General features: G+C 30.1%; 2 protein-coding genes across 3 annotated transcripts; one reads left to right on the forward strand and one right to left on the reverse strand.

The window, feature by feature from the left end:
• The first annotated feature begins 6,424 nt into the window (after window positions 1-6,424).
• Window positions 6,425-8,275, forward strand: LOC125816066 (elongation factor 1-delta 1-like). 2 transcript variants are annotated; one of them, XM_049495659.1, is made up of 7 exons: window positions 6,425-6,569; window positions 6,666-6,782; window positions 6,928-7,018; window positions 7,237-7,363; window positions 7,537-7,650; window positions 7,857-8,018; window positions 8,117-8,275. In XM_049495659.1, coding segments are annotated over exons 1-7 (699 nt in total). In that variant the 5' UTR covers window positions 6,425-6,483; the 3' UTR covers window positions 8,119-8,275. The 2 variants fall into 2 exon arrangements, with proteins under 2 accessions (XP_049351616.1, XP_049351615.1); XM_049495658.1 differs by lacking the exon at window positions 8,117-8,275 and having other exon boundaries at window positions 7,857-8,026.
• Window positions 8,276-9,519: 1,244 nt separating this feature from the next.
• Window positions 9,520-10,415, reverse strand: LOC125816067 (uncharacterized). The gene is made up of 2 exons (XM_049495660.1): window positions 10,152-10,415; window positions 9,520-10,078 (listed from the first exon to the last, which is right to left on the reverse strand). The coding sequence occupies exons 1-2, from the start codon at window positions 10,378-10,380 to the stop codon at window positions 9,792-9,794; spliced, it is 516 nt and encodes a 171-aa protein (XP_049351617.1). The 5' UTR covers window positions 10,381-10,415; the 3' UTR covers window positions 9,520-9,791.
• Window positions 10,416-12,384: the final 1,969 nt, after the last annotated feature.

Below are 12,384 nucleotides of genomic sequence, written 5' to 3' on the forward strand. Positions count from 1 at the left end.
AAGTGAGACAATTATTATATGTATTGTTAACATAATGATATAAGTAATAAGTTGATAAATATTAAATAAAGATAAGAGTTAGAAGTTTAGAATCATAGAATTTGACTCAAAAAGTTGATGACTTGGTATACCTCATTTTAATATGCTTAGAGTAATGCTTGAAACTAAAATTTAAAAAGAAATAAAAAAGAATTTGTAATTCACTTTGTTCAACACTTTTCACTGTTAATTCTTATTTTTAACAAAGTACAAAAGATGTTAAAGTGGATAAAATAATTTTTTTTAAAAAAAATTATACTTTTTATCATAAATAATTAATTTTTCTATAAAAAATTTAACACATAATTTATTCTTGACAAAAATTTGGGGCCCCCGAAATTTGGGGGCCTAAGGCAAAGGCCTTATTTTTGAAAGCATAGAGCCGGCCCTGGTAGTCGCTTTTAATTTATTTCTCTCACTATTTTCTAAAGTTATTTGCCCATAGCACTTTTAGAAACGACTATAATTTGAGCTTAATTATAAATTTATAGCTATAGTTTATTTAATTACGATTTATAACTACATATTAAAAGGAGAAGAGAGGTGAGTGAAATTTTAGGAAAGAGGAGATAAGTTATATTAATGAATACAATTATATTAAGGAATAACTAATACAATTATATATGAGTGGATACAATTTGTATGAGTAAACACAATTGTATTAAATGTATATGTTCCTTGTGTATTCACTCTATATCAATAAGTACAATTGTATCAAGTGTATATGAAATGGAGAAGTTTTGAGCTACACAATTCCTGTTAGTGAATAACTATGCGGAGTTATGCTTAAGTTTTTGGTCATGAATTGTCTTTTCTTTGCAATTAGTTAAGTAGTATATATCTCAAACTTTGATCTTAAAGCGTAGAAAATTTTTATTATGGGTGAGGCGCACATAGTGTCAGTTGTGTGAGGCGTTTTTTGGCTGCCATTTGTATATTGTGGGGCCCATATTGTACTTGTTTCATTTCCTTACTTTTTCTCTTTCCATTTTAATCTTTTCTTGTACTTCTTTCTTTCTTACTTGCATTTTCTTTGTTTGCTTGCCAACTCTCTTTGTAATTTTATTTTAATAGAAAAAAACTTTAGAACTCACCGAGGAATATATATATATATATATCAGATGAAATTAAATTATTATTTTTTAAATAAATTCGAAGAGATTGAAGATAGTGAACTAAAATAAATAAATTGAACTCTCACAAAAAAGTAAAAATTCATATAATCAACCAATTGAGCTACTAAAATTCATTCAGTATTATTTATTACATTTAAATTCACAATTTAATTTTAATTATTTAAATTTTAGTCATTAATTTATTTTTTGAGATTTTCAATTTTAACAACCCAATTCTTAATTGCCTTGTAACTCTTCTTAATACACTCTATTTTAATTATCTAAAATAAATAATAATTCCGGAAAAATATTTTTAATAATATGAGACGGAGGGACCACAAGTTTGTATAGAACCTTTTCTCAATTAATAAATGCTAACATAATGTACATTCTCACTAGTCACTACGATAAATAATTTAACTAATGAAATAATTTATATTTTGTGTAAATGAAACGCAACATGATAAAATTAAACCAACAATCATTTAATGAGATTTTCGAGTTTTCAAAACAAACGATATCACTTTCTTTTTTTCCGCTCTTTTTTCATATTGTCCTCCATTTCTTCACCCCATTGCTTTAGTAGCATTAAAGGGTTTATTTAATAGGTTATTAGAATTATGCATGTCTTCAATTTGGTATTTGACGTTAATAGTAAATTAGTTTGAAGACAATAAAAAATACACAAATCTTATCTTATCTTGTAATATAGAACTATTTTTAAAAGTAACGCGAGTTTAAAGAAAATAGAGTGTAAACAAATTTCAATATAAGAATAATATTTTTAATAGATATTCAATTCAACACGTTAAATAAATGTGGAATAAAATAGAAAATAAAAATATTGATCAACTAATAATATGACTTTTTATTCCCTTGCACTTTTCCACTTTCAATATAATATTTTAATTTATTTAATTGAAGTTGACATGGACCCCACAATTATCTTGCAATTCCCACTCAAACTTTACATTCTCTCTCCTTTTGGTTTCATTTTTCAGCCTTAACTAATAGTTTGGGCCCCACGATCCACATGTCAAAAAATGGGTGGAGCCTCTTCCAACTTTGGTTGATTGGGCCTCACCCATAATAAAAAATTTCTAAAGCGTATAAGTAAAGGATTAATTACTTGAGTGGATCCCTTTTAAAAAATAATTACTTATTTTAAATATACTCTTTAATTATTACCATTTATAGCAATATCTAACAATACTATGTATTTTATTATATTTATTTTTCTTTCTCGCCTCTTTCTTTTTTTTGTCTCTAGCCTTTTCAAATTTGTCTCTCTTTCTCACTCTTTGTCCCTTTCCTTCTTTCTTTCTGTTATTCTTTCTCCATTTCTTTCTTTCTTTCTGTACGCTATTCTTTCTCCATTTCTTTCTTTCTGTACATTGTTCTTTCTCCTTTCTTTCTTTATGCTGCTCTTTCTCCCTCTCTTTCTATTGTTCTTTCTCCCTTTCTTTCTCTCTCTGCTTTCTTTCGTATAGTAGTCAATAATTCGTAGACAAAATAAAATTTGTATCAATAATTAGTTGGACAAGTAATCTAATCGTAACAATTGAAGAGATATAATAAACTGCAAAATGAATTAAACTTGAATTAAAAATGTATTACACACATATTAAAGTTGAATTAGATGAGAATTAAACATGAATGCAAAATATAGCAAACGAAAGAGCATTCTATGATCTGTAAACTGAATAAAACTTGTATCAATAATGAATTAAACAAGTAATCAAATTGTAACAAATCAACCAATAAAATGCAAAATGAATTAAACTTGTATTAAAAGTGTATTACACTAGTATTAAAGTTGAATTAGAAAAAATAATTAAGCATGCATAAAAAAACGTAACTAATGAAAGACCAGACAACGGTCTGTAGAGTGAATTAAACTTGTATCAATAATGAATTAAACAAGTAATCAAATAGTAACAAATCAACCAAAAAAATGCAAAATAAATTTGCATTAAAATTGCATTACACAATATTAAAGTTGAATTAGAAGAGAGAATCAAGAATGAATGAAAAACGTAGTTAATGAAAGACAAGGCAATGATCTATAAACTAAATTAAACTTATATAATTCATGAATAAAACATGTATTATATGTGTCTTATAAATTATTTTTGGTTTGTATCACTAAGAACGTGAGTGATGTTTGCAATATGCATTAAAATGTATTGTGCATGTATTATAAGTGTGTTACCTAAATTACTTTAGTTGATATCATTAAAAAGGGAGTGAAGTTTGCAATATGTATTATAAATGTAGGATGTATTATTCATGATTTTAATACAATTTTAATATAATTATGAAACATATCTAATACAACTTTAATACAAACGCGATATAGTTCCGTAAACTTCATCCTTTTCGAGTTTCAATCTAATAGTTCTCCTAAAATCAATTCTAAACTTAACCAAACCCTCTTGAAATTGAGATATAAACTTCAGACGATATTTTCAATTATTCGTAGAAACAACCTATCGAAACTAATTGTAAACGAAAGAGCAGAAAGTAATCTAATCGTAACAAATGAAGAAACATAATAAACTGCCAAATGAATTAAGCTTGAATTAAAAATGTGTTACACACATATTAAAGTTGAATTAGAAGTGAATTAAATACGCATGGAAAATGTTGCAAACGAAAAAACATTCTGAGATTTGTAAACTGAATAAACTTGTATCAATAATAAATTAAACAAGTAATTTAATCATAACAAATCAACCAATAAATTGTAAAATGAATTAATTTGTATTAAAAGTGTATTACACAAATATTAAAGTTGAATTAGAAGAGAGAATTAAGCATGGATAAAAAATGTAATTAATGAAACACCAGACAATAACCTATAGAGTGAATTAAACTTATATCAATAATGAATTAAACAAGTAATCTAATAGTAACAAATAATAAACTACAAAATGAATTAAATTTGCATTAAAAGTGTATTACACAATATTAAAGTTGAATTAGAAGAGAAAATTAAGAATAAATAAATAAATAATTACTACTGAAAAACAAGATAATAATCTGTAGACTGAATTAAACTTGTATTATTCATGAATAAAACATGTATTATATGTATCTTATAAATTATTTTGGTTTGTATCACTAAAAACATGAGTGATGTTTGCAATATGTATTAAAAATGTAGTGTGCATGTATTATAACTGTATTACGTAAACTATTTGGTTGGTATCATTAAGAAGAGAGTAAAGTTTGCAATATGAATTAGAAATGTATTGTTCATGAATAAAACTTATCTTATATGTGTCTTATAAATTATTTGATTTGTATCACTAAGAAAATAAGTGATGGTTGCAATATGTATTATTAATGGATTACTTATGAATAAAACTTATATTATATGTGTCTTATAAATTATTTTAATTTATCACTAAGAAAATGAGTGACGGTTGCAATATGTATTAAAATGTAATGTGGGTGTTTTATAAAGGTATTATTAGTGTGTTACCTAAATTATTCTTGTTGGTATCACTAAGAAATGAGTGAAGTGTGCAATATGTATTATAAATATACTATTCATGAAGAAAAGATGTATTATATATGTCTTATAAATTATTTTGATTTGTATCACTAAGAAAAAAAACGGCGTTTGCAATATGTGTTACAAATGTATTGTTCCTATATTATAAATGTATTACTAGTGTGTTACTTAAATTATTTTGGTTGATACCACTAAAAAAGAGTGAAGTTTGTAATACGTATTATAAATGTATTGTTCATGATTTTAATATAATTTTAATACAATTATGAAACATATCTAATACAACTTTAAAACAATTGTCATACAGTTCCATAAACTTCACCTTTTTCGAGTTTCAATCTAATATTTCTCCTAAAATCAATTATAAACTTAACCAAACCCTCTTAAAATTGAGATATAAATTTTAAACGACATTTTCAATTATTAGTAGGAACAATCTATCCAAGCTAATCACAAATTCGTAAAATTTCAAATAATGAATTCAAAATTTGAAGCTTTATAATGACCATTAATGGTGAACTCTTGTTGCTATAATTTTACAGATTTGAAATTTTGCTTGAAAATATGATTTTGTACAAATTTTCATCTTTTCATTTCTTTTTCCGTCGTATTTTTGGGTAAAAATAATGAAATATGGGCAAAAATTGATTTGAAGATAGTTAGTTATATGAAAATTTCAAAGAAGAAGAATAATTTTTTTTAAAAAAAAAGAAAGAAAAAAGAGGAGGAAGATAATAATGATAGAAAAAGAGACAAGAAGAAGAAGAATAAAAAAAAAAAGCGAAGGAAGATGAAAAAGGGTAGAGAAAGAGGCAAGCGACTGTACAATTTCTTAATTCCAAAAAATTGTTATATTTAGTTAGAAAAATTATATTGTCATAGATGGTAAATATTTCTTTAATATAGCATATTTATGTGATTTACCCAATACACAACATATTTGTAGTTTTTCGTATATTCATTTCTCACGAAAAGTCCTTCACGCAGGCCCAATATGACAGAGTTTTATGTTTAATGGGCCTCACACATTTCGATGTTAGGGCTACACATTCTGCTAAGTATTGCTTAATAGGGTGGTTCTCAGTTCATCAGAATTGTTCAGCTCTGGTTGTATCTCTTCCGATGTATGTATCTCCTTCATCTTTTCGCTTTACTGACTCTCTGTTGTTGTGTTTCTTCGTTTGATGTTGCCTCTTCCTCGAATTTATTCCTTTTCTGTGCGATTTTGCGTTTTCGTATGTATATAGATTTGAGTCTCATGAATCATATGATATATCCTTGTGTATTTGTTTGAATTGAATTTTATTCTTTCGGATTTGTCATTTTTTTGGGCCTACAGCCACTGCTTTAGTGGCGGCGGCGCCTTTAGGGTTGCATAGATGGGGAGAGGAGTTTAGCTAAACCAGATTGGAATAGGTTTTTCTTAGATTATTGTTAATCCATGTTTAGTGATTTGTAGTTTCCTTAACCTAGTATAAAATTTAGACACCCAATTACACCATTGGATTCGGGGATGATTTTAGGCGTAGGTGAGGTTTTGGTCAAATTTTCAGAGGTACTGAGGGCATTTTGGTTTTATTGAGTGAAAGTTTTTTAACAGGTTTTGGGTCAAGGAGACCTAGAATCCGTGTTCTGACAATTCCATTGATTCTGGAATGTCAAGTTTAGTTGGGTAGTATATATGGTTTGTGTGCACGGGGTTGGTTGGTGAATTATGCAACATGTTAGTATTAATTGTTGGACAATGCAAGTGTTGATGTTGTATTTTTGTACAATTGCAGAAAGGCTTATATATATTGTCATCAAGCAATGGCTGTTGCATTTCACAACGTCAACTCTGAATCTGGTCTCAAGAAGCTTGACGACTACCTCCTGACCCGCAGTTACATCACTGGGTGAGTGAGTTACTCTTGTTTTGTAACTTACATGTTTCCTCTGATGCTATTTTAATTTTTATCCAAATGTGAATGTTGTTTAATCCATGTCTTCAGGTACCAAGCCTCAAAGGATGATATCACTGTGTATTCATATCTAGCAAAGCCTCCTTCAGCTGAATATGTCAATGCATTGAGGTGGTATAAGCACATTGATGCACTTTTGAGAATCTCGTAAGTCCAAGAGCTTATTGACTTTGTATTTCCGTTAGTATGTTTGATTGGTATTTTTAGCTTCTTCGACTTTTATTTGGGGAATTGTTAAGGTACGTTCTCCTTCCTTGGCAAACTGATCTCACTGAATATCATTTTCCTGCAGTGGTGTATCCGGTGAAGGTGCTGGTGTTATTGTAGAGGGGTCTGCACCCATCACTGAGGCTGTTGCAACTCCCCCTGCTGATGACAGTAAGGTGTGACATTTATCTGTTCTGAATTGATATTTAGTTTATGTTGCCTTCTCATTCTCTTTGCTGCTGTTTGGATTGCATCACAGAGTGAATTGTCTTTTTGTAATCATCAGTCTCTTTTTATCTTCTAGCACAGTAATGCTACGTGAAACTGTGAATGGACTACTGCAAGTGAAATAATCTTTTGTAATCTGTTTCTCTTTGATTTAATGCCTCTCTAGGCCTCAGCTGCTGAAGATGATGATGACGATGATGACGTTGACCTATTTGGTGAGGAAACTGAAGAGGAAAAGAAGGCTGCTGAAGAACGTGCTGCAGCATTGAAGGCTTCAGGGAAGAAGAAAGAATGTAAGTTTGTCGTGTAATATCATGACTAAAATTTTCAATATATGTTTTGATTTAAGAACTTAGAAAATCATGTGTAACTAACCAAGTCGAACACTAAGAGGATAAACTTGTAGAAACTTTGAAGTTTGTCATGAGCATAGACTGACATTGTTTTTGATCCCATTTGACTTCAGCTGGCAAGTCCTCAGTTCTCATGGATGTCAAGCCATGGGATGATGAGACTGATATGAAAAAGCTTGAAGAAGCAGTTCGAAGTGTTCATATGGAAGGATTGACTTTTGGAGCATGTGAGTTTCTGTTTTTGTTCCGTTGAGTTGAATTTTATTTTTTACCTGAAGAGTTGAGAGACAATTGCTTTTTAATCACTCCAATACCTTTTAGCATTTCTTTCTTGATTGCTCGTGTCTTATTCCATCAGTCCACTGATTTGTCCGGAAAAAAGTTATTAAATTGTTGGTGTTTGTTGACAAGCATAACTGTGGTTTCATTTCAGCTAAACTTGTTCCTGTTGGATATGGTATAAAGAAGCTGCAAATTATGCTTACCATTGTGGATGATTTGGTCTCTGTGGATGATCTTATTGAGAATTATCTAACGGTTGAACCAATCAATGAGTATGTGCAGAGCTGTGATATTGTTGCTTTCAACAAAATATGTAAGTAAATATTGAAGTATTAAGTTCCATTTCATATATCATACATTTGTAATATATTCCTGGTTCCTCTGTTAATCATCTGATGCTGCTTGTGACAGGATTTCTGCTATTCTGAAGTTTTGATGGAAAGGGCTGGTGATCTTTAGACTTTTCTTTTGTCGAAAGAGTGTACCTTATAAATCATCTGTTTTTCTTCCTTGTTTGGAAGAATATTTACTTATAAAAGTATTGATTTTGAATAGACTTCACTTTGCTGTCGCTGGCTCTCTTCATCGACGATGATAGAGATGGCAACATGGGTAATTTGTATGGGTATCCATTCAAATTACCCATTTTAAATAAGTTGGGTACCCATTTAAAAGTGGGTAGTTAAATGGGTAAAAGAGACTCATTTTTTATAAAAGAAACGTAAGTGGCATTAATATTTTTCTTATGGTGTAGGTGATCCGGGTATGGATGGGCTGGATAAGGAAAAAAATTGATTTTCTTTTATCTTTTTTGTGATCACGCTCATCATAACCTTTCCTGAAAGTAGACGACAAGTTTGAAATCTTAACGCCAGCATAATCATTGAAAGAGTATCTTCTTTTTTGCCACATCGCATCAAGGTGACAGGATTCAAACCTATGGCCCTCTGTACCCAAAACAGATGCGCTGACCATGAAGGGGCATGGGGGGTTGGGTGGAGGGTCGAAGTAGTAAAAAAAAAAAATTAATTTTTTTTATTAAGGAAATAAAAGATAAATTTAGTTTTTGAGACATTGGCGTTGGGGAGGGTGGTGAGTGGGGTAAGAGATTTTGCTTTTAAGATGATCTCTTTAGTAACATGGATAAATATGGATATCTATATTATCCATTGGGGTAACTCATTTTTATCCATTTAAAATACGAGTAGAATAGAGTATTTTACCTATTTTTATTTAACTCGTTTTTGATCAACTAATTCGACTCGACCTGCTTGATTGCCACTGTAACGATAACATTTTTATAAGTACTTATATTGTTGCATGCACTCCCCCTTTGCTATATGGCATTCACTGCGTCATTAATATCATACTTCTTTCATTTTCAATTCTTGGAGATCATATAATTCACATTTTAGCAGTGTAAAATGAGATGATTCTTTGTCGTTGGACAGAGTTAATCAAAATTCAAATGTACTCCTAATTATTTGTGGAACCCAAGTCACGTATCAATTATATTATTTACAGATGGCCCTGTGCCAGTGCTCTGAGCATGGACATTTTTGCAATATTGTTGTGCTAAAGAGATTAGACTTTCGGAAAAGTAACTGATTATAGGTCAACATTGATTTCAAAGTTTTAATATGGCATTTGAATTATGTTAAACCTGCTGCAAATAAGATTTTCAGTGTCAAAGATAGCTCATAAACTCTCCAAGAATTCATAAATTTAATAAACAGATGTTCGGATTCATCTTGTTCAGAGAATATAGTGTAACCTTGGGAGACAAAATATGTGAATGTGAGTCGAACAAAAGCAACATAAGTAGCATTTTGATTCTCAGGAAAGACATACAGTTGTTGATTCTGTGATGGCGTGAATGTGTTTTACTTGTTTCTATTTTATAGTAAACAAGACCGCGAGGTAAAGGTATATGCAACAGGGCTAGTCACTTTTCAGCTATGTAATCTCAAAATAGCCATTGTTTCGGAGTTTCAAATTCTACAAGTGAAAATATCCTGGAAGATGGCTAATTTTCAATTACATGTATTAAAAAAATTTGCGACTTCATGGACCTGAAGAAGTGGTATCAGTAAATCGATTCAGTGGATAAGAGACTGTACATGAATAGATCCACTAATTTCCCCTTGTGATATCCATATTTTCTCAATTTCCCCTCCTTGATGAATCCAACCTTCTCCAATACCCTTTGGGATGCCTTGTTCTCAACATCAACTAATGCCTGAAGCCTTATTACTTCAGGAAACTCACTGTACACTTGAGGGATTGTCATTTTGAGTACCTCAGTACCAATCCCCTGCCCCCAATATTCAAAAGCAACAGCATATCCGACATCAGATCGACTTCTATCATCACCTGATTATTCAGATCAGTCGAGCTAGTGAATCTCAGATACGGAATGCAAAATGAGAATAGAGTAAAAGAATACCTGATCCGGGGAATACAGATACAAATCCAATCGAACGGTCATCGATGCATATAGATCGACGCCAAGGGTGGGGTATACATACATCCTTGATGAAGGTCAATGCCTCTTCTTTGGAGGTCAAAGTATTCCATCGGATGGTTTGAGTTACGCGATCATCGCCTGCCCATAACATCATATCATCAACGTCTGTTAACTTAAATGGACGCAGACTAATTCTTGAGGAGTCCATATCTATAATTCAAGTATATAGCAGAGCTATCAGTAACAATAATTGGAGATATGATGGATTGTTGGTTGCTCAATTATACTTCACATATTATATTATATAGTAACATAAATGGAGTAGTACCTACCCTTATAATTGTTAGTCAAAGACTGGGATTTTAAAATGGGAAAATGACAGTGGGGAAAGGCCGGACCACAACGTCGGGGTGTACAAAATCGAACCAAATCGCAAATCGAGTCAAACCGAAAAAAATCCCAACTAGTGGTTTGGTATGACTTGGTTTGGTGGAAAAAAAAACCCGACTATATTTGGGTTGGTTTGGTTTTAACTAAAAAAAAATCAACCCGATACCAAACCAACCCGACATTACATATGTAATTTTATACATAAAAATATTTACTTTGATATAATTTTAAAATATTTCTTATACTATTTCATAGTTTTAATCTTTTAATATATTATTTCAAGTTTAAAACTTAGAATTCGGAATGATCCAATAGAGATTATAGTTCATAGATGTTAATAATTATAATAAAACTTAAATCAAAATCAAATTAATACTAATGCAAAAAGAAAATCAATTCAACACTAAGAATGCCAATAATATTGAATATTTATTCTTTAGTTTTACATTGGTTTAGACAATTAAAATACATAATCTAATTTTAATTTTCCTTAAAGATTCAGTAATGTAACTAATACTTATTAAACTTATTTTAGCATGATTTAGTACTTTTAAATTATGATCATTTTCATTATGACTTTGCAATATTTATTTTATATGATGATTTAATTATTATTTTTTAATGAATATTTTAGTGTCATCAGTACTCATATCATATTTTGTGTTATTTTCTTAAGAAACGCCTTAGATAATTGTATTTTGGTTGGACTAAAGAAATATTTGGAGCACAAGTTAAATATATGTTTGTATGCAAACTTTACCGAAAAATCCAAAAATCTGAAAAAAAAATCAAATTTTATTAATTTAGTTTGGTTTATAAATTTAAATTTTTTACACAAATGATTTGGTTTGATATTTGAAAAACCCGAACCAACCCGATCTTGTACACCCCTAACCACAAGCATGTATTGTAAAGAAAAAGAGATAAATTGTGCAAGTGAGGATGTTTGGATTGAATTTTTTTAATTGTTTTAAAGTTGGGAACATCGAACTTTTGACTTTCAACTTTCTTTTGGTACTGATTTACCCAAGTACTTTCCAATTTTATTTTATTTTTTAAAAAAAGCTTAAAAGCTACTAAAATATGTCAATCTAGCTAGACACCACTAAATTATTCTTGAATTATGGTCCTGGATTAATTTATCCCACTTCAGGGATGAGATACAATAATCTCAAGTTGAATGAATTAAGGTGAGATATCCTAATAATCCAAGAATAATATATTCCACCTTATCGTGTGTACCAAACGAATTGATACCTATATTAAGCATATGCACAAGTTCATCCACATTTATAATCAGCCAACAAATCGCAGAATTCCACTAGAAATTGCTAGTTCAGATCGAAAATTGTATGTTGCCTAAAGACAGAGATAAAGCTGCACTTCGAAACTTGCTATTGTTGGTGGGTTTTAGAGTGCGTATCAAAGATCGCTGGCACATACCTCTAGGGTAATCATCACTACGTGTACCTCACATTTCGGAATCATTTGATGTAGTATTCAATATATATATATATATATATATATATATATATATACACATTTATCATTGACTTTATTCTTTTTCTTTCTGATGTTTCGATGTAAATATTCCTCTACCATCGCATTGAATCAATAAAAATTAGTGTATAGAAGAAATTCTAACAGAGTAGTCAAATGCTTTCGTTGATGATTCAATTCGTGATTCAGCGCAGAGACAGTCACAAATATCTTTCGGTTGGAGTTTGGTTCGTATATATATATCCCATCATGTTTTCTTACTTTTGATATTCTGAGTCAATTTGCGCACAACTCAATAACAAAAACAAAAGACGTAGAGAGC

Source organism: Solanum verrucosum, unplaced genomic scaffold (genome assembly GCF_900185275.1).
Source record: "Solanum verrucosum unplaced genomic scaffold, falcon-dt-bn FXZP01000261.1, whole genome shotgun sequence".
Classification (NCBI taxonomy): Eukaryota; Viridiplantae; Streptophyta; class Magnoliopsida; order Solanales; family Solanaceae; genus Solanum; species Solanum verrucosum.

Excerpts from the sequence above, each read along its gene's own strand:
- LOC125816066 (XM_049495658.1), top strand. The coding sequence starts at position 6,484 with ATGGCTGTTGCATTTCACAACGTCAACTCTGAATCTGGTCTCAAGAAG. Across the intron at positions 6,783-6,927 it reads GATGCACTTTTGAGAATCTC|TGGTGTATCCGGTGAAGGTG; the intron begins GTAAGTCCAAGA and ends ATTTTCCTGCAG. Across the intron at positions 7,019-7,236 it reads CCCCTGCTGATGACAGTAAG|GCCTCAGCTGCTGAAGATGA; the intron begins GTGTGACATTTA and ends ATGCCTCTCTAG.
- LOC125816067 (XM_049495660.1), bottom strand. The coding sequence starts at position 10,380 with ATGGACTCCTCAAGAATTAGTCTGCGTCCATTTAAGTTAACAGACGTT. Across the intron at positions 10,079-10,151 it reads ATCTGTATTCCCCGGATCAG|GTGATGATAGAAGTCGATCT; the intron begins GTATTCTTTTAC and ends CTGAATAATCAG.